This window comes from Rattus norvegicus, chromosome 17 (assembly GCF_021556685.1).
Source record: "Rattus norvegicus strain SHRSP/BbbUtx chromosome 17, alternate assembly SHRSP_T2T, whole genome shotgun sequence".
Taxonomy (NCBI): domain Eukaryota; kingdom Metazoa; phylum Chordata; class Mammalia; order Rodentia; family Muridae; genus Rattus; species Rattus norvegicus.
Genome location: NC_141550.1, coordinates 12,610,227 through 12,632,376, shown reverse-complemented (window position 1 = coordinate 12,632,376; position 22,150 = coordinate 12,610,227). Strand labels below are relative to the sequence as shown.

The 22,150-nt window shown below is 47.9% G+C and overlaps 1 protein-coding gene across 14 annotated transcripts in view; it reads left to right on the top strand.

The window, feature by feature from the left end:
- Window positions 1–22,150, top strand: part of Syk (spleen associated tyrosine kinase) — an 85,162-nt gene that overhangs the window by 48,683 nt on the left and 14,329 nt on the right. For 5 of the 14 annotated variants that reach the window (XM_087589806.1, XM_087589807.1, XM_087589804.1 and 2 more), the window contains 6 exon segments: window positions 6,010–6,148; window positions 7,740–7,821; window positions 8,285–8,316; window positions 9,781–9,849; window positions 16,197–16,284; window positions 17,416–17,593. In XM_087589806.1, coding sequence (XP_087445932.1) covers window positions 6,010–6,148; window positions 7,740–7,821; window positions 8,285–8,316; window positions 9,781–9,849; window positions 16,197–16,284; window positions 17,416–17,593 — 588 coding nt within the window. 14 annotated transcript variants of the gene reach the window in all.

The window sequence follows — 22,150 nt, the reverse complement described above, 5'->3', positions numbered from 1 at the left end:
CTCTGGGTCGCTGTGGAGATGAGCTGGGAACTGTGGTAGACCTGTGCTCCCTACGTCCATGGATCTTTCCAGTCAACTCTGAAGGGTGCCCACTTTTCCCTTGTCCTTCAGAGGAAGCATGTCGGGCTCCTTACTATATCCTCTGCAGCCTGCTTCGTGTCCGCTGAGTCTCCTCCAGTGTCACATGGGTCTGTCGCCATGTTCTTTCTCCTACGAACTTCTGTCTGATCTCTGTCTAATCTGTTCTTTTACTCATAGACTTTTTTTTAAAAATAGTTACATTTTTTAATGTCTAGAAATTAAGTTTGGAGTAGGGTTTGTTTATTTTTCAAAACTGTTTCTCGACATTTTAGGAGCATCTCATTGGTTGGTTGGCACTGCCTGTTTTATTTCTTTAAATGGTCCGCGCATAGTTAGTCTGTATCCATTTCTTGTGGTTTTAATACTGAGCATATCCAGGTATATAGTTCCCCCGTTTTCCTCCTTGTCTCTCTTACCTGATGCCTCTTTTTCATAACCCATGCTCTTACTTAACATCTGGGGTGATCTTTTTGAGCTCGTGTTTAGTGGATGCTCCTCTGTGGGGAAGCTGAATGTCCTATGTTGGGAAGGCTTTCCTTCAGGATTCAAGTGGCGGCTGCTGGCCTGAAACTCCTGCACAGTATAGCGCTGGTGTTTGTCCTCAAACCTGTAGGTTGATGTTTCTATGCAGGTGAGGGCTGGCACCAGTTAGGTCAAGGCCATGATTGGACAGTGGAGGAAAAAAAGGCAGGGAAAAAGCTTTTGTAAGGCGGGAGAGAAGGGGACGGAAGGAGAATCAAGATGGAGACGGAGAAAGATGACCCAGATCCGGGTGGTCTTGAATTGCCAAGGCAGCTGGGATGGATTTCTGTAGGCAAATTTATCTTGCCTAGGTGGGCGGTTTTTATCCTTATCATTAGGTTTTAAGTTTATTGTGTGGATGTATCGTGGATTGAGAATTCAACATATAAACCTGATTTTTGGGTTACAGTTTGTTGAGTCTTGATTTTAACGGGTTGTTGGGAGTTTAAACCATAACTACGAGGGGATGGCTGTTAGGAATGTAAACAGAGCGGTGGCAGAGAATTACAGAGAGGGTAGCCACTGCTGGGGTCAGGGGGTGGATGCTGGGAATGCGAACAGAGTCTACAGTAAGAGAGCCGCAAGATATGAAACTGGTCTCTGTATGAAGCTGGTGTGGCAGCGACCTGCATGGGTCAGAGAGCACCTTGGAGGCAGCATGGAGTCACTGAGACAAATGGCCAGTTGGAGCCGGAATTAGCAAGAGCGACAACCAGGGTATAGGAGGGAACCGGTCGTGCCCTTTTATTATTTTTACCATAACACAACCCTACTAATGTTGGTTTGCACACGCGTGTGTGCATATGTGAGTGTGTGTGTGTGTGTACATGCAAATGCATGCAGGTGCATATGAGAGTGCGTGCATACAGAAGGCAGAACTCAACCTTATACATCACGTCTCAAGAGCCAACCACATGGCTGCTTGACACAGGGTCTCTCTCTCGGGCTCATCAATTAGACTAGGTTTCCTGGCTAGTGAGTCCCAGGGATCTGAGTCTCTCCATCTCCCCAGTGCTGGGATTTAAAGGATGCACCCCACTTCTGGCTCCTCATGCTCGCTCAGCAAGCATTCTACTGACTGGACAATCTCCCCCAGCCCCAAGCCCATGCTGTTGCTTTCGTTTGCCCCACAAGTTTGCCTCCTCAAGTTTCAGCTCAGGTTGTGATCCATACATACTTTTTTCAAAATTACATCGTGGGCATCAAAGAAATCCTTCTCTTTGTTTGTTAAGGAATGGAGTGGTGGCTTTTGTGAGCCTCCAGGGCCATAGTGAAAGCTGAGTTCAGTCAGTCGTCAAAAAAAGCATGTAGCCTGAAGGAAAAGTTCAAAGACAGCTGTGGTCTGATGTCTGTGTCAGTTGACTGATGCTTCTCAGAGGCCCTGGGAAGAGAAGCCACAAAGAGGAACTCCACCTTCAGGTACTGGAGCAGAGAGACAAAAAGAAAGCAGTGTGGGACTGGGTGTATGCCTACACAGCGAATGTGTGTGCAGACCGGTGGTCAGCCTCAGGAGGTAGTCCTCAGGAGCTGTCCACTGAATTGTTGAGCAGGGTCTTTCACCCAGGCCTGGGGCTTGTTGATGATGCTAGGACAACTACCTGCAGGACCCAGAGATCCACCTGCCTCTGCCTCCCCAGCACGGGGACTGCAAGCACAGATCGTGACACTTGGCTGCATGTGTTTGCTGTTTGCTTGCTTGTTTTAATAGAGATTCTAAAGGTTGAACTCGGTTCATCCCGGTTGCAAGGCAAGCACCTGGCCTACGGCACCACCTCCACAGAGCAGGGAGAGACATTTGGGGACAATGTTTTAAAAGATGCATGGGTGGAGAACACAAGTTTGAAATGCCTCAGATCTGCCTTGCTTTAGGGACTGATTTTGCTTTCAGGGTCTGTGCAGTGGACACCCAGTGTGCCTTGCTACTTCAAGGTGCTAGCAGACATAGTGTTTCTGTACCGGATGCTACCACCTACTCCAGGATCCCTATCTCCCTCTTTTCCTTAGCTGGAAAAGCTATTGTGCATTCTTAGCTCTGAGCGATGATCTTTTTCCCACCTAGTAATTCACCTCTCTCCTCTCCTCTCTTTCACTCCCCTCCTCCACCCCTCCCATCCCCCCTTCTCCTGCCCATTCAAACATTTTTCCTCCCCTTGCAACTCTGACCCCAACACAGATGCCTCTGGACAATAGCAACAGAGACCGAATAATCCTCAGGCTGGGGTGAGCCTGCCGCTCTGCTCTCCCTGCATCAGATGCAGACCACATCCCTAGAGTCTAGACACTGCAGCCTTCAGTGTCTCATTGTCTCCCAGGCCCTCCACTCATTGCCTGGTCACACCACCATCCACACTTGAGAGTAGAGAAGGCGGTCAAGCCCTTCCAGCAACAATCACACCCTTCTCTCGCTCACATCTGTGACAGGCAGTACAAGGTCTGTCTGCTGAGCCATGAACCAGCCCCTGGAGGAGCCATGACAGGGAAGGACAAGGACTTTAGTAAGGCCAGTTGGCACAACATCCGGCATAATCCTCAGGGCAGCGCCCTAAGACGAGCACCTCAAAAGAGCAAACTGCAGATCCATTCATTCACTTAACTTAGTTCAAGGAAAATATTTGGGTGGAAAGCGTCAGATGTTGAGTCAGGGAGACAGCAAAGTCAGTGAGGTGATTTTCTTGCAAGCTTGGGGACCTGAGTTCAGTCCCCAGAACCCATAAGCACACTTGTTGTTATCCTAGTACTGAGGAAGAGACAGGAGACTCTCAGGAGCATAGTGACCGGGTTCAGTCAGAAACCCTATCTCAAAAAGGCAGACAGAGAGTAATAAAGGAAGACCCCAGTGCCGACCTCTGACTTCATCATGCACACCCTTGCACATACCTGCATAAGCGTGTGCATGTATGTGTGCAAACACATACATATGCATACACACACATACACACACACACACACACACACACACACACACACACACACACAGAGTTAAACATTAGTCAAAGGATCCTATGAACAGTCTAAGGCCAGTAAAACCCAGCAAAATCAGAAAGATTAACCTTGGGACTCTCTCCACAGTCTTGGCCATGGAGTGTGTGTGGAATGATGTGACACCCATGATACCTGGCAAGGCCTTTAGAAATGGCAGACAGCCAAGATGGGAAGTCAGGGAGTAGCTCCCTAACTGGTTCTCTTGCTTCTGAGTTAAAAATAATCCTGGTCAGATCTGTCTGCAGCCTGCAGATAACTTCGAATTTCTGGACTGTTGGTGCAGATAGCCCTTCTGGTCTCTGCCATTTGTAGGTGCCGAGCCTTTGGGTTTCCCATCCCAGCAACCAAGGACACAGCTCAGGCTATGGATCCAGGCTGGAACCACAGCTGTTGGCTACCTGTTGCCTGATGGGAGCTTGGCTTCCAATACAGAGAGTCGCTTACCCATGGTCCCCTGGGGGAGCCTCCAAGAAGTGGGAGTTTTAACAGAAAAACTGTGTCCAGAAACCAGAGGACATCTCTATGTTCTCCTCTTGTCTTTCATGCTCTTTTGCTGTGAGGTACTAAATTCGGCAGAATTAGACATGTACAGTTTAAAAAATAAACATCAAGCAAACACCACCTAAGAGGGGAAAAATACAACCCAAGTGCCAGAAGCCCCTCCCCCAAGTCCCCAACCCATCCCCCCAGAAGGATGCTCTCCTAGACCTGTCTTCATAAAGTATTTACATTTTGTGTCTCTTCTCTTTTCTTTTCTTCTCTTCTCTTCTCTTTTCTTTTCAGTTTTACCAGCAAGATGCACATCTCTAAGTACAATCTTTTGTTGTGGTCCTCCTGGGACTTTGTGTGCGTGAGCAGCCACAAGGAAGGGGAAACAGTTTCATTTTTGAAATGGGTAGTTGTTCTTACAATTGTATTTATAGCATTAAGTATATTTACATCTTGAATTACCAGTTCAAGGTGGAGGATATGAAGGTGAAAGGCATTTAAAAGATGACTAATTTGGCTGAGTATGAGATGCAGACTTTGGAGGTTCAAAGGGCTTCTTGGTGAACAGCCTAAGAAGAAGGGCACGGACTCTCTGTTGGCGGACATTTGGGGGCTGCTCTATTGGGTTCTTGTGTCTTTCTACTACCCTTCCAACCCCCCAATGCTAGATAGGAGAGAAAGAAGGTCAGAGGAGGAAGGGATCATAGCTCTCTTTAGATTACTTCCTGCTGATTAAGAGTGTCCGGTTCCTTGGGGCAAGTCCAACCTCTGTTGTCAGGACATCTGCAACCAGCAGTCCAGCAAAACTGCGACCCAACAATAGCAAATGCAGCAGCAGGAACCAGCAGCTGCCGCCACAGGCCCACTCGGGGCTCTAGAATTTATACCCTCTCAAGAGTCCCAAGAATTCCAGACATAAACTTTCTGCAGCTGGCAAAAAACCGCGCCCCTTCTACAACATGAGACAATCATAGCAGCCTCATATATCCTACACCTGGGATTAAAACAAAAATGTAGCTACCTAACATAACGGTTTTTTGTTTTTTTGTTTTTTTTTTTTTAAGAATCAGGATTCTCACTACAAGAATAGGGCTTAGTTTGCCAAGCGCCTGTTTCTAACGCCTGAAAATGAACTGGTTGACCCCGTGTCGTGAGTAGTGTGAGGAGACCGTCCCAGGTGTCTCTCCAAAGTGAGAGGACTGTGTATGTTCCCAACAGCAACACGGGAGGGTGTTACTTTGTGTCAGCAACACTCGGGATTTGTCATTGTCTAGATGTCTGCCGGGTCCCCAGTTGTGGCATTTCCACAGTGCGTAGAGTCACTCGGCATAGGGGCCTGGAGTCCTACGTGTAGCTCCTGATGCCAGTGAAACAGTGCCTGGGCCTCGGGCTGTCTCTGTTGGCTCATGCCACGTGGCTACCATTCCCGCCTCAGGCAGGGGATGCCACCTGCTAATATCAAACTGTTTTAAACCTGGCCCTGGCACTGAAGGGAGAATAAAAAAGGGAAGAAGACCATGGGAGCAGAAGCATTAATAATCTTCCATGTACGCTCCAGAAAATTCTGTTTAAAAGCTCACTAGGTTCCTCATCTGCCCTACGCCTGAGTCTAGGGCTTTCAGGGATACCCAAAGCCTGTGCCTGTTGCCCTGTGCTACACACAACCCAAGCTCTTTCACTGATTGCCAATGGTCTGTGACCCCACTAGACCTTCGCCATGGTCCATCGCCAACCCTTGCATTTCCTTTTCACTGGATCACCGGCTCTGGTACTGAGCCTTCCTGTGATCTCAAGGTCTGGGTGCTGCCTGCACCACCACCTGGGCAGCACCTGGTGAGCACCTGCTGCCCTCTAGGGCTACCAGCTGTGGTGGAGGTACTGCTTCCTAGGTCAAAAGGTCACAGTGGGCGTAATGTGGTGTGCTCTCTCTCCCAGGATCAGGGCCAGAGACAACAACGGCTCCTTTGCACTGTGCCTGCTGCACGAAGGGAAGGTATTACACTATCGCATCGACAGGGACAAGACCGGGAAGCTTTCCATCCCCGAGGGGAAGAAGTTTGACACCCTCTGGCAGGTATGTCTCTGTCCCTCTGTCCTCTCTCTTTCTCTGGTCTCTCTCTCTCTCTCTCTTTCTCTGGTCTCTCTCTCTCTTTCTCTGGTCTCTCTCTCTCTCTCTCTCTCTCTCTCTCTCTCTCTCTCTCTCTCTCTCCCTCTCTCTCTCCCCCATGGAAGGCACAACACAGTCCCACTGGGCGTGCTAGTTCCAAAACTCTGTCCCATACCCCTCCATCAAAACCCACTCTCCGGTTTCTGGAAGACTTGTTTGAGACATGTTCACACTGACCATTATCAAGTCACATGAAGCCACAGAGGTTTCTGTTGTCTGGTTAGAGCCAGTAAGTTCCTAGTGCCTCAAGATAATGTCTCTTAGGGCAGCGCTAAGAGTTTAACAGAAGGCTCTGCCATCAGGAATCGGGGAAATGTGAATATGTGCATGCATGCGTGTGAGCACGTGTGCACGAGCACACACACACACACACACACACACACACACACACACACACACTGTAAATGACCAAAAAAAGAACCTAGGGGCTGTGACCCAGCTGGGCCTGGAGCTCTGAAATACCAGGATAGACACAGAATTTCAGGTGACATCATGGTGGATAACCAATACGGGGCTCACCCTCATAGCCAAGCTCCCTCATTGCCAAGCCACCGCCACTGCAGGAATTTAAAACAGCTTAAAAAGTAAGTCTACTCGGGGCTGGGGATTTAGCTCAGTGGTAGAGCGCTTACCTAGGAAGCGCAAGGCCCCGGGTTCGGTCCCCAGCTCCGAAAAAAAGAACCAAAAAAAAAAAAAAAAAAAAAAAAGTAAGTCTACTCTTCCTGGGCTCCCGACAACTGCCTGTCCAAGGAACACTGCGTTCATTCTCAACCTAGCTGTCAGTCAACCTAGAGGCAACTCAGGCACCCCAACATTATTCACCCAGCTCCCCACACTTGCTACCTGGCACAGTTCAGTTCCTTAATTTGGCATCACAGCCATATTAACTGTGGAGGCAGAAGGATCAAAAGTAGGAAATTCAAGGCCAGCCTGGGCTACATAGAAAAATCCTATCTCAGCAAATGAACAAAAACTTAAGTCCATAAAGGACTAGGTGGCGGAGACGGCATGGAGACCCCAAGCTCCTAATGTGTCATTATCTGTCTGCGTGATGGTTAGTTTTAATTGTTAATTGGACACCATCTAAATCACCTGAGAGTCTCAATGAAGGATTGTGTAGATTAGAGAGTGAGCATATCCATGGGGATTGTTTTGATTACATTAATTGATGTGGGAAGACTCAGGCCATTGGTGGGCGGCACCATTCCCTAGGCTTGAGTTCTGGTCTGTATAAGAGCAGAGAGTATTTGCTAAAGCAGTAAGCATGCATGCATTCGTTCACTCTCCACTCTTGATATGGATGTGACCAGCGGCTTCAAGGCTAAAAAGTTCATTGACTCTACCCAAGGACCTCTCCTGCCCATCCCCCAGTACCCTGTGGAGGAGACTACCTGGCTTTTAGATGGTTTTAAAACATGTGAGGGCTTTATCCCACTCTCTCCCTCCCCCTCTGCATCCCCCCCTCTCTTAACCATTTTCTTCCTGGCTTCTCTTCCAGCTAGTGGAACATTACTCTTACAAGCCAGATGGGCTATTAAGAGTCCTCACGGTACCATGTCAAAAGATTGGCGTGCAGATGGGTGAGTGACTGGCACAGAAGAGGCTCTGGTTTGGGGGAGGCGCTCACTGTCAACCTGGTGTCAGATTTGCCTATTCCAAACTCTCACGTGGTGAGGCTTTGATTTTACAAAAATTGATGTCACTCTGATTCTTGGGATCATTGGCTGAAAGATAACCCATCACTCCAACAACAACAACAACCTCCTAGTAGATTTTACTTGCATGTGTTGTCAGCATGGTGGCACATGTGTTCAATCCCAGCATTACAAAGGCAGAGTAGGGAATCTGTTCAAGGCCACCGTCAGACCCTGTCTCTAAGAGAAAAGCTTATTTAATCGAACGTGTGAAGAATCCAGTACAAGAGAAAAGTACAGAGGCAGGAGGTTTAGTCTCCCCAGTGTGCTCCAGTCATACAGATTGACCTGAGAAGTAGGCAGTGTGTACACGCACAGCAGTAACTGAACTGGCGTATTCTTCTTACAGGCCACCCAGGAAGTTCAAATGCCCATCCTGTGGTAAGTATTATCATAGGTGTCTCTGCTGGGAAGGCAGCTGTGTCTGGACACATGGGAAGGTCTGGTTTTAGTCAGCACAGGACACGTACTCTGAGCACATCCCTGGAGACCTGGGAACCTAGTGAGTCTAGGAAACCATCAGCCCGTGACCACTGCTAAGCTAGACGTGTTTCCATGGTTTCTTGGGATGAATAAGTTTTCTCTTCATTCTTTAAAAGTATACGGAGTGAGACAGAACCCCACTAGGAGATCAGAAAAGCCACCGATCACGTGTAGAAAAGGGGAGTAGATCGCCCAGTGTTAAGCCTTGTGGTGCTGTCTGTGTGAACTTGTATGTTCCATCCAGGCCTGCTAACATGCATGTCAGTAGAACACAGTATCTCCTTGAGGTTGGCTACCCAACTCCTTTGGCCAAACCAATTGATACCTTATTACGAGGGTCTTGACCTAAATTGATTTGACTAATGATTAGGGGAGGGAAGGAGGAAGGGAGCACTCAGTACAATTTCAAGAGAAAGTTCCAGAGAAGGAAAGAGTCTTGGCCAGAATGGACACCCCACTCCATGTTACTAGATAAGAACGTAGCCCAGATGTCCCTGTGTTGGGTAAGCCCTTTCATCGCAAAGAGAGAAGAACCTCAAGTCCCTTCTCCATCCAGGATGTCGGAGCTGGCACTTAGGTTATGACTCTACAAGAGTTGCTCCTCTCATATCTTAGGGACTTGGGCATGCACACCCAGCCCGTTGCCACCACCAGGGAATAATTCCTGACTTCTCTCCTGCTAGCTGCTAAAAATCAAAATCTACCAAAGGCCAGACTCACGTTCTGTCTCCAATGGGGGCTGTCGGCCACTTGCTACCGAAACTGTTCATTCCGGGGTTAGCGGTTCTTAGCAAATGAGAGGCCTTGAATTGGCTAACACGCTTGTGGGCTTGAGGGTCCTCTGAAACACAGCGCCCCCCCACCCCCCACCCCCGTGCAGCGGATCTCACCCGGTGTTTATCATTCTGTGCTCTTGAGACAGATCTGTGGCCAACTTGTGGCCTGAGGGCCACATATGTCCCAGGATTCCGTAGATGACAATATCATGTTGCAGCCAGCGTCACCGAACAGTGACACGGCTCAGCAGTCCAGTGACTTGAGTCTCTTGTGAACCCTGAGACACAGGATTTCCACAGAAAAACATGGCTGCTTCATGTCTCAGCTTCGGTTTTTGTAGCCTTCCGTGGAAAATATTTATCGAATATTCTAGACCTCTGTGCCAGAATGATAAACTCCTCTGGAAGCAACTCAAATGATCCGGACTTGCATGCAGGAAATCTCCCTGGGGCAGGTGAAGGGGAGCAGGCGGTGCATTTGCAGAATCAAGGCCGGGTAGCAGGTCACGACGAAGACTGTCTTGCATGGGTTTTTTTCTGAAACTAAATTGCTCTCTCTGTTCCTCTCTGCTGTTGCGGTTTCTAGACTTGGTCACCAGGTGGAATAATCTCAAGAATCAAATCCTACTCCTTCCCAAAGCCTGGCCACAAAAAGGTGCTAAAGTCCCCTGCTTGCTGTCCCTGACTAAGTGGTAGGATAGACCCTCCTGCAGTGCTTGGCTGGCTACCTTGTAGCTCTGCCTCCCACGCCTCCCGCCTGCGCAGTTTTGACCACACCCACTGAGCCTCGCTGCCCCTGCACAGCGCATGCCTGCTCCGGTTGTGGCTTCTCCATCCTCGCTGCCCCTGCACAGCGCATGCCTGCTCCGGTTGTGGCTTCTCCATCGCTGCTCCTGCCCAGCCTCCCCACGTTGTCCTGCTTTCTACCAACATGTACCTCATTCACCTCAGTGAGCACAGACCTGCTGGCTCTCACGTCAGTCTTTGCACAGAGTCACGTGCTGCAGCATTAGGGTTTCTGCTGCATAAAGTCCTTCACAGTGGAGGAAACCGAGGTCTCAGGAGTTGCCCTCTGATCCCCGTGTGTGTGCCTTGACTTTGGCACAGATTTCTTTTTTCCCCCAGGGTTTAGGAATCAAACTCAAGTGCTTTACCACTCAGCTGTGTGCCCGCCTCTGGTTCTTGTTTGTTTTTACTTTTGGTTGGCAAGACAGGAATTTACTCTGTAGCCAAGTTTGCCTTTGAGCCTACTTCCACCTCCCAAGTTCCAATTACAAGGCATCCTATCCTGACCTATGTCTTGTCTTGTTTATAGTGAATTACATATACAAGCGTGCACACACACACATGCCCCTGTATGTGTACATGTATGTATATGTATAGATTTGTGTATATATACACACATATATGTTGTGTATTATATACATATATGTGTATATAATATGTATAGATTGCTCTTTGATATCTTTTTATCTTCTTTAGGTAAAGACTAACTTTATTAACAGTTGTTTCGACTTTATATTAATGTTTTTCTTTTTCTTTTTTTTTTTTTTTTTTTGGTTCTTTTTGTTTCGGAGCTGAGGACCGAACCCAGGGCCTTGCGCTTCCTAGGCAAGCGCTCTACCACTGAGCTAAATCCCCAACCCTATTAATGTTTTTCTAAGCATGCAGGCATATGATTAAGCCAGTGCACACAGAGTTGGGTATTAAGGTATTTATTAGAAACAAAAGCATAAATGCCCGTGAATTTTACTCAGTAGTTGTTCCCACTCACTAGAGGGTCCTAACCCTGTTGGCCAGAGCACAGAAGAGAGAGGAACACGATGCTTGAAGAAGGAGGAGGCCATATTGTGTGTGCTCTGTGTAGTCAGAGATGGGGAATGCTGGAGAATGTTCTGCAGCTGCCCGAGCCCTGCTCAGAGCCTGACACACTCTCCTTGCCGAGGGCCCCGTGTGGCTGGGGTAGTTCATGTCCAGCAAGCCCAGTGGGAGCCAGGCAGCACGGTGCCTCACAGGCTAAGGTACTTACCCATGAGTGGTGAAGGGAGCTTCTCAGAGGTGTCCACTCAGGCCAGCAGCCACAGCACTGGGGTTTGCAGTTTACGCTCACAGACTCCATAGTCCTGAATGTGACACCACACCTAACAGTCCTCACAGAACACTGGGGGGCACAGCGAGCCTTGTGTCTCCCCCTCCTCAACTGACTCGTCACAAGCTTCCGACGACACTATCATTCCACTTCTCCTAGCCCAAGGCCTGTTGCTAACTCACAGCCCCCAGCTCTACACGGTCACTTTCACCCCGGCATCTCACTTTATCTCTTGGGTTCACCAGAGACATATCAACCAGAGATGGTGAATGTCCTGAGCACACATAAACATGCATGACACACTCATATACATACGTGTACACAGAAGTATCTGTGCCCGTGTGCACATAGTTGGATATGATATTTGAACTGCATATACACTGAATATGCATTGTATATGCACACATACATCCGCATGATATATTTGTGTGTGCATGTATTGCTGCTTACACATGGCAAATGTATCACCTGCACATAGCTACACACAGGTTTATTACCTCACAGAGTCACACAGACTAGCTAAGCGGGTCCAGTGTCCATGGGGGGAGATTGTCAAGTGGACGGGATCCAGTGGTGTTGCTAAGGGTGCCGCAGGGTATGGGTCAGCTTCCCTTTCCCCCTTCCCCCTTTCCTTAGAAAGTCTAAACTTGCATTTAAGGACCTTCAACTGACTGAGTCAGGCCCATGGGGGATCATCCTCATGAAGTAAGTCAGCTGACTAGGGTCTGTAATCCCATCAGCAGAGCCCCTTCTCAGCAGCGGCCGTACCTCATTCTGAGTCTTCTGTGGGATTCGGTAATCACCACCCAGGAGAGCCAGTTGCCATAGCAAAAGTCAGTGCTGCAGCTGGGAGAGGTAGCCCAGTCAGTAAAGTGCTAGCCAGCCCCTCAAGCACCCGTGTAAGAAGCCAGGCACAGTGGCACTTGGTGCTGTCATGGTGCTGAGGACCAGCCAGCCTGTTAGTCAAATAGGCAAGCTCCAGGTTCCATGAGAGGCCTTGCCTCAAACAATAAGGTGGAGAAGATACTGAAAAAGGTATCTGATGTCAGCCTCTGGCCCCTGAATGTACACATAAGTGAGCACACATTCTTGCACACACGTGCGTGCACACACACAGATGCACACACACACCGTGAGCACTTAGAACAGTCAACCCCAACAAAACCCAGTCAACAGGCACTTAAATTAACTCTAGCCTTTAGAGAGCTAATGAAAAGTGTGCTTTGATTTTAAGATTATCAATTAGAAATTTTCATTAGAAAAAAAAAAGTGAAACCAGGTCAAGGATTTAGCTCAGACACAGAGTATTTTTCTAACAACCACAAGGCCCTGGATTTTGGTCCCTAGCACCAGGAGGAGAAAGATAGAAAGTCAAGAACATTTTTTGTGAACTGATGTATTTCTTTTTATTTTATGTGCATTGCTGTTTTGCCTGCCTGTGTGCCAGTGTGAGGGCATCAGGTCTTGGAGTTGTAGACAGCTGTGAGCTGCCATGTGGGTGCTCGGAATTGAACCCAGGTCGCCTGGAAGAGCAGTCAGTGCTCTTGACTGCCGAGCCATCTCTCCAGCCCCCACCGAGTACATTCTTAGTAGATTGCTATTCATATGTGCATGCGCAGGTCTGTGCCAGTGTACTGCGTGTGGGCAGAGAGGTATCTCAGAGGCCAAGAAAGAGCATGGGATTTTCTGGAGCCAGAATTGCACCTGGCCGCGAGCAGCCCCGTCGTGGGTGCTGAGAACCGAACTTGGCTTCTCTGTAAGGAGCAAAGTGAATGCGTGACCTTAACCACTAAGCTTTCTCTCCAGCCTCAAGGCAGGTGAACTTTAACTTTAGAAAATAGTAATGTGCTTCCTGTCCTTAGAATGTCATTACAGTTAGGTAAGGCCTAAGAGTACTTGCAGCCGTCATTTAAAATCCCTGAGGCTGTGAATCCTAGCATCTCCACCGTGTTGGCTGCTATAACCATGGCTATAACTGTGTCTATAACCATGGCTGTGTAGACTGAAGGAGGCTTCCCAGCTACACACGCCCTCCCTAAGACCATTAAATGGAAAAGACACAGCCCTGGGATTTCTTGGTAAAGCCTGATTTCATGTTTTGTTCAAAGTAAACTTTGACGGCTGGGATTTTGGGAAAGTGTAATCAGAAGGGGCCAGGCCTTAGATCTTTGCTGTGAGATAAAAAACTAATTATATCGCGCGCTCGCGCGCACCCACGCACACACACACAAGCATGTCTAGTTAATCCCCACTTTTAGTGCATTGGGACAGAGTAGTTGGAACTTGAAAATGATCTACCCAAGGTTGGGTACCTGGCGCCATCTAGAGGTGACTAGGAGTTATGCATAGGTAGAAAGGTAAGGGCGATACTGTCAGCTCTTTCTCAGTGCAGAAAAGACGATGCCAGGGAAGGGGCAGACCACCAAGTACAAAGTGGAGAGATTGATCACACATGCTAGCACTGTCTACCAGCAATGCTTCTCACTACGGGTTACATTTCCCTCCGTTTTAACACTGACCCCTTGACAGTGGCCCATCCTACCTTGCAGGAGGCAAGAGGTGGCGGGTCCTAGAACTGAGGCATCCAGATGAGAAAGGTTATGTATCTCTTGGATCTCAGGGGCTCTGTCTGGATCTCGAATGCTCGATCTCATAGGCTGCTTTCAGATGGGCAGCATGGAAGTGAAGCCCCAAGCCACATCCACTTAAAGAAGAATCCTGGTTTACAAAGGAGATGCCCAATCTTTTTTTTTTTTTTAAACTGATTTCCTAAGACCCTCAACTCTGCTTTAGAAATATTCCAGGAGATTTCTGTTAGGAAATTGTGAGTGTTGGTTTATTGTAACAAACCTTTTAGAGTTCCCTTGCTCTGGAGAACATTCCAGAGAGCCCACATGAAGCCCCCAATTGGGGCACTGAGTGGCAGAAGGCAGGAGCTCTTATATCCACAGGAAGGTCTATGCCTGTCCTCCTTATCCTGGGGTATCCTTTAACTCCATGATGGGTCAGAGATTGCCTTGGGAATCTCAGAACTTTCTTGTGTACAGAGAAAAATCAAAAGACTTAACCTGGTAGTCGCTGTAACCTGAAAAGACATTTAAGGACAGCAGCTGGCGTTTGTTTACAGAGTGAGCAAAGCGGGATGGTATGTATGGTAGGAATTATCAAGTATAAACTAGGGGAGTTCTTCTCAGGCAGGGCACCCAGCACAATGGAAGTCATGTGTAAATGTCTAAGAGGGTCACGAGAGATTACCTGTACTTAGTTCCCTTCCTGGGTGCAAAGACAAAAGAGAGAATTCATTTTAAACCATGTAAGTTTACATTTCACATCTCTGTCTTCTGAAAGGTTGCTTTCAAATCAGTCTGTTCAACCATCCACCCATCTATTCACCCACGCATCCATCTGTCCATCTACCAACTCATTGATTCAACCATCCATCTATTTATCTATCTATCCACTCAGCCATCCATATATCTGTCCACCCACATATCCATCCACATGCATACATACATCTGCGGATTTGTCTGTACATACACACACCCATTCACCCACCTATGCGTCCATCCTCCTTCCTTTCACGTGCTTGTGTCGTGTGTTTCTCTTTAGCATCCATTACCAACGGGGCACAGCTACTGAGCTTTGACTTAATGCCTAAGTCCGCATAACCCCTGCTCTATTGCCATGGTTAGTTCTGTCACACGGTCCTGTGGGAGTGTTGAGAGAGATCATGAGAATATGGATCCTGTGACATCTGAGACTGGATGTCCTTTGGTTTCACTGAAAGAGGCCTTTTCCATGGGTGTTGCCAGCCTCTCACTCATGGTAAACACCATGAGGCTCTCACGTTGTAAGGACAGAGTGAGACCCCGCTGTTAAGCGTCGATGGGTGGGATTGTCTCATCAATGAGTGAGGTGGGTGGGACTTGGATGTGTGCTTCAAGGCAGTGGCTGTGCAATGTTAGCTGAATGTCTCTGTTTCTTTACCCTTCCCCTCAAATCTGGCGTTACCTCATTTCTTCATGGCAACATGTGGATGCTGATGAGGTAAGACCATAATGGGAGGAGAGGCCAGTCAGAGCTAGACAGTGGACGGCTGTTTGCCTGTGAGACAGGTTCGACCACCACCACTTTGCTTTAATTTGTAACAATGGGTCAGAAAAAGAGAGGAAAAAAATATGTTTCAAATAGAAAATCCTTAGGACTCTAAGGAGATTGCCCCCTTCTGCCTACTTCATGAAACAAATCGATGTTGATCGACTGAGTGAGACTTCTGCATGCCGGGGTCCACTGTGCCTTAGTGACCAGCCACAGGAATAAAACGGAAGAGTTCTCTTCCTTCAGGAAGGCAAAGAGAATGTCACTTTGACAGAGCATGTGCCTGCTGCCATTATCATGGTCCCTATCACGGTAATGGTCGCAGTGCATGGGGTGGGAGTGGGGCAAGGTGCAGATTTCCTCTTTGGGACTTGACAGTTGGCCTGGGCTACGCTGTGGTAGCAATGCCTTGCATCTAAATCCATATGGAAGGCAAAACAGGTGGACATGGTTTGACTTTACTCCTTAAATAACTTCCACATGACATTAGACGAAAGCAGAAATGAACCCACGGGGAGCGGGCGTGCGAGGTCCTGCCGTCCTCTGGGAGCTGTGAAGGGCACAAAACTGGAGGGAAATTCTCCTGGGATGGACAGAACAGGTGCTCTCCCTCCCTCTCTGAGGCCACCTCCGAGGTAGGAGTTGTAAGCCATGAGCCCGTCTAGCCTTCTCACGTCCAAACAGTTGCCTTAAGAATGAGACGAACCTTTCTGACCTCTTCCTAATCCTCTGTCTCCCCGGGCATAAGTTACCTGTGCATTTGAAAACGGTGGCACCGGGGCAGAAAATAACATCTTACCATCTGTGTGCTTCAGCCTCCCCCACCCCAAGGGAGCCGTCCGGAGAGCACCGTGTCCTTCAATCCCTATGAGCCAACGGGAGGGGCCTGGGGCCCAGACAGAGGTGAGACATGCACTTTTCCTTGATAAACATTTGAACAGGGTGGGTAGCCGCTTGCTAGTGTGTGGAGTCAGGGCTCAAATTCCTGGCGCCATTCCAAATTTGCCTTTCAGCGATGGCCCACAGTAAACAGCGGTGATGTCCGGCCACAGGCAGAGGACATCACCTATCCATAAAACCAGCAGGTCTGTCCAGTGGAAATGGTCTTTTATAATGAAAACAAGTGGTCAAGCAAGCAGACAAAGACCCCCAACAAGTTGTTGGCATTGGCAGCACCATGCCGTGGGTCTGTCACATTCCCAGGACCCTGGTTGCCTTTCTTGGGCAAACGTGTTGCCAAAGACAGTAGCATCTGGGTGGTTTGGACAGTAGGTTAACTCACAGGTTCTTCTAGATTTGTTCAGGGAGCTAAGATGATTGGGAGGCCACAGGGAACACAGTTAGGAGGACATAGGCGACTCATCCCCAGACATGGGTCTTGGTGCCTCTCTTGGGTTCATGAGAATCCGCGTGTTGTTTTATAATCGGCAAGCTTGAGGTTTGTTTATTGCTGTCGACGGCTTCCAACCAAAGGCTTAAAGCCACAAGAGTCAGCTACCTCTCGTTTGATTCATACCTTGTGGCTGAGGGTGTGACTCGAGTAGAGCGTTCGTCTAGGATGCACAGAGCCCCGGGTTTCATCCTCAGCTCTGCATAAGCCGGGCATGGTGTTCCACACACGGTCAGCATCATTGCTGGCAACATGTTGAGTTCATGGCTCACGTGAGCCTCAGAGCGGTGGGACCCAATCCTCAGCAGCTCGGAGATTAAGCACGTTGGCTTTTCAAAGCCTTGGGAAGCACACGCATCGTTTCTCTTGAGCTCTGTTGGTTCCGTTATGAAAAGCCAACAAGAAGCATCTTGTCGCTGGTGCCACCTCTCAATAGGAGACTGTTCCACCTGGCTTAAAGCCTCAGGGAGGTTTTATCCACCATTACTACTGGTGTAGAAGGTCCGTCTCCTCTCTTCCCTTGCTTTGCTTCTCTGCTGCACCCAACTGTCCCGTAAGACCAAAGGAGTGAAGGGCAGGGTGGCAAGGGGTACAATTTCCCAGGAGTCCAGACTGGAGTTATCTGTCCCCTGACTACGTTGCAGGCCTTCAGAGAGAAGCCCTGCCCATGGACACCGAGGTATATGAGAGTCCTTACGCTGACCCTGAAGAGATCCGGCCCAAAGAGGTCTACCTGGACAGGAAACTGCTGACCCTGGAGGACAATGAACTGGGCTCTGGCAACTTCGGGACTGTGAAAAAGGGATACTACCAAATGAAAAAGTAAGCGCCATTGCTTCACTTACGCCGCTGCCATCCATGCAGCAGTGCATTCTGGGAAACTTCTCGGGACGCACCTAGAATGTTCATTTAATCCCAGACATTGACGTTCAAGTACATGGCTGAGGACTTTTACACTTATTCATTTCTGATACAATAATTCTTCATTTATTTTCTGTTGCGTGCGCGTGTGCGCACACACGTACACACACGTACACACACACACACACACACACACACACACACACACACACACACACACACGTGTTGCAGCACTCATGTGATCAGAGGACCTGTCAGTTGGTTCTCTCCTCACACAGGTTCAGGGGATTAAACTCAGGTCATCAAGTTTGGCAGCAAGTCCTTTTACCAACCGAGGCATCTTACAGCCTTCGTTTCTGACTCGTTTATAGTAAAAGCATCCTTTGAGTATGTTGACTGGGGCGAGAGTAAGAACATGCTTGTTTTAGCATGTAGTATAACTACATAGGAATAGGTAAATTCACTAGAAAATAAAAACCTATTATACCTCCAGAGCACAACTATCTGTGACTCACCTTGGGGTAGGCATTTATTGGGTCTTTAGATGTGTGTGAAATCTTTGTTTCTGGTTCCTCACTTTCTGTGCATACACATAGAGGTCATGATGCTTAGTTTGAATCACAGCCGGGGTTAATGGGACACATTGCTCTTCCAGAGGATGGGAATTCAGTTTCCAGCCCTCATATTAGATGGTTCACAGCTGCATGGAACTCCAGCTCCAAGAGTTTTGCTGCCCTCTTCTGGACTCTGAGTGTACCTGCACTCGACAGGCACATATACACATACAGACACATACCTAGATACATCATTAAATATAAATCTTTTGAAAAATCTAAGCTATTGCTTCTTAGGCATTTGGATATAACCTTTCACGACCTGCCTTAGTTTATTGTTAGTTTTAATTTCTTGATTAATATAAATTAATATGGTCCATTAACATGAATTTATATACAATTTCAACTGCAGAATTTAGGGAGTTGAGAACTGGGTCCTACCAAGCCCATTGTGAGATGAAACAATGTCTTTTTCTACCATTGAGTCTTTCCATTTGTAAACTCAGCCCATTCCCTCCTGGACCTCATTCTTCACTGTCTTCCAGATTTCTCTCTGCAGACTTGTTTAGCTTCCTGTGTCAGGCCTTAGTCAACTTCCCTTACATGCATTCTCAGGTATTTTGTATGGAAATACGAAGTGCTTTTGATACTCTTAGTAGTTTGAAGGCATCACGTAGTGTTTTCTGTTTCTTGATCTTATATATGAGCTAAAACTGACTTTACACAGAGATATGACAGCCAGCAACACTGGTGAGTTCATTTGTGACCTCTGGCAGTTTACCTAGTTATTCTTTAATACAGAAATGCATCACTTATGAATGCCAGATCTGTGATGTGTGTGTGAGTATGCGTACATGTATGTGTTTGTTGGTATGAGTGTATATGTTTATATGTGTTCACAAGTATGCGTGGGTTGTGAATATGCATTTGTGCAGATACAAATGCACTTAGAAATGAAAAATATACAGAACCCATCCACTCTGCTTTTTGAAGCAGGGTCTCTCACTGGAGTCTGGAGCTTACCAATGTGGCTATGGAAACCGGTCAGAGAACCACAGGAATCACCTGTCTCTGCCTCCCCAGTGCTGTGATTATAATTGTGTACCACAAACATCTTTTTACATGTTGGAGTCTTGGGGATTGAACCCTGTTGTGGTAAATATTTTACTTTTTAAGCCACACTAGCGCCGGCACCCATAAGGCCACATGGTACTGTGGTATACTTTTATCTCAGCCGCTTCACAATGCCCCCAGGTACTCTCTGACCCAGGCAGTCCCTGAGCCCTTCCAGCTTGGCACTTCGCCACACTGGTCCCTAGAGTAGTTCCAGCACCTCTGGGGCCATACGGAACTAACCATAATTTATCTGTAGTTAGTATCTCTCCTGGCACTTCTCGACTAACTGCGAACTCCTGTTCCAGCTACCCGGTAAAGTCAGGGCTCTAGAAGTCCAGCATGGGCTGGCCTATCATGGCTCCATGCCACCGACTCTGCTCACATTCCCAACAACCCGGTGAAGTCAGGACTCAATAAACTGTAATTTATCAATCAGATTTATATGTTAAATTATCAATCTAATACATCCATACAGTAAACTCATAATCAATTGATAAGGATATAAAACACCCACCTAGATAAGATAAATTGATCTATAGAAATCCATCCCTTAAGAAATATTCATAACAACCTGTATCTTTGTAGAGACGCACGGCGAGGATCGTTTACGTCTGCCTCCCTGTTGTCTCCCGGCTCCTTTCTGCCTCTCCCTGTCCTTCTAAAACTTTGTTCCCACCTCCCTTCCTTCTCGTCCAATGACAGGCCTCGTTTTATCTGCCTTCACCTGCATAACAACATCAACCTACAGAGCCCCACCCACTCCTCATGATTTCCCAGGGTGACAGGAGTCTTGCGCCTGGTTACAGACAGAGAGATCCCAGCATTTCCTAGGGTATGGTTTATATCTGACACGACAACTGCTGTCTGACAGACGGAAGACATGGCGTGTGTTCCGGTATTTCTGTGAGTTCTGTAGTCATGCATCTGTGCTGAATTTTGTTGGAAGCTCTCCCTCCTCCTCCTCCTCCTCCTCCTCCTCCTCCTCCTCCTCCTCCTCCTCCTCCTCCTCCTCCTCCTCCTCCTCCTCCTCCTCTTTTTTATTCTGTGATGAGTTACAGCCATCAGGTTTCAGATCTTAAACCTGTCCCTCGATCTTGGGGTAAACTCCCCTAGCTTTTTGTCCATTGCACCTCTTTTTGCAAACAACCAAATAGAATCCATGAGAGCTTCTCGGAATTCTCATATCTGTGCTCACGAAGCGTCTTTTTTTTTTTTTTTTTTTTTTTTTTTCGGAGCTGGGGACCGAACCCAGGGCCTTGCGCTTCCTAGGTAAGCGCTCTACCACTGAGCTAAATCCCCAGCCCACGAAGCGTCTTAGTTGCTGTTCTACTGCTGGGAAGAGATACCATGACCATGTATAAAAGGAAGCACTTAATTGGGGGCTTGTTTAGTTTCAGAGGGTGAGTCCATGAACGTGGTGGCAGCGGGAAGGCATGGCCCTGGAGTAGTAGTAGCTGAGCTTATGCCTTATTCACAGGTTGGAGGCAGAGAGCCAGAAACCTCAATGCCCAGCCCCAGTTACAGGCATCTGCCAACAAGGCCACGCCCACTACATCAAGGCCACACCTACTCATTCTCAAAACAATTCTACCAACCTGGGACCAAGCCTTCAAGTGTATGAGCCCACAGCGGCTTTTCTCATTCAAACCGCCAGGTGAAGTTAGCAGTCAATTGCTTTCTTAAAATTCTCATAACGGAGCCTTACTCTCTTATCTGTAAAAGAGCCCTGTTGCAGTTAAAAAAAAAGGCAGAGCAACCGGTTCCCTTGAATACCTGGGCCGACCTTCTCTCGCAAGTTCCAGCTCTGGCGGGCCATAGGAACTAGCACCAATTTATCTCCGGGGCTCCACACAGGCCCCCCATAGCCGCACCTTGCCACACTGCGTTGCTCTCACGCACAGTTCCCTTGGCGGGTTGTTGCCATGGCAAGCATACACATCCTAATTCTGTGCTGGGCTTGGTGCGGTCCCTCCACCACCACACCGCCCTTCTCTTGAACTCGATTAAGTCGCCACATGAAAGAACACACCGCGCAATAACCTCTGATCCAGTTGATAAGATATAATTTGCCCATCTAGACAGCACAAAATCCTGTACACACCCATCCCTTAAAAATATTCGTAATAACCTGTGGCTATGCGCAGAGAAGAATCTTAACATCTGCCGCCATGTTCTTCCAGCTCCTTCTCTCCTGCTTCTCCCTCTCCTCCTAAAACCTCTGTTCCCGCCTCCTTTCCTTCTCGTCCAATCACAGGCCTTGTTTTATCTTGTCTGTCTTCACCTGCATCATGACATCAACCTACAGAGCCCAATGCTTGGAAGACCAGGAGTTTCATAGTCCCTCCCTGGGACTATGAAACAAACATTCGGAAATCAGAACAATGGTAGCCTCTTAGAAATAGTGGGGCATCCTCTTTCTCTTCTGCTTTCCTAGAAGACGTGGTATTTTCTTTTTTAAATGTCCTAGAGGAATCCAGAGACCTTTTTTAACTTCTTAATTTAGATCCCTGCCTCACACCACATATGCAATGATAGACCTAACTGTGGAAGCTGAAGTAGGTGGCTAGAGATGACAGAATGGAGCCTCTCATCTTCCCGGGAGGACCCAGAGAGGCTCCTGGGGGATTGAAAATATCTAAATCCTCCTGTCAGACTACAGGCTGCATTCTAGAGCACCACACTAGCTGTGTGTACTTTCCTGGGTGCCTGCCCCACTTATTCTGTTATTTGGCCTAGTGTATTTGGGGTGTGTGTGTGTGTGTGTGTACATGCATGTGGTCTGGGAATCAAACTCCAGTCTTCAAGCTTGGCAGGGAGCATTTTTATCCACTGAGCCCCTCATGGCCTC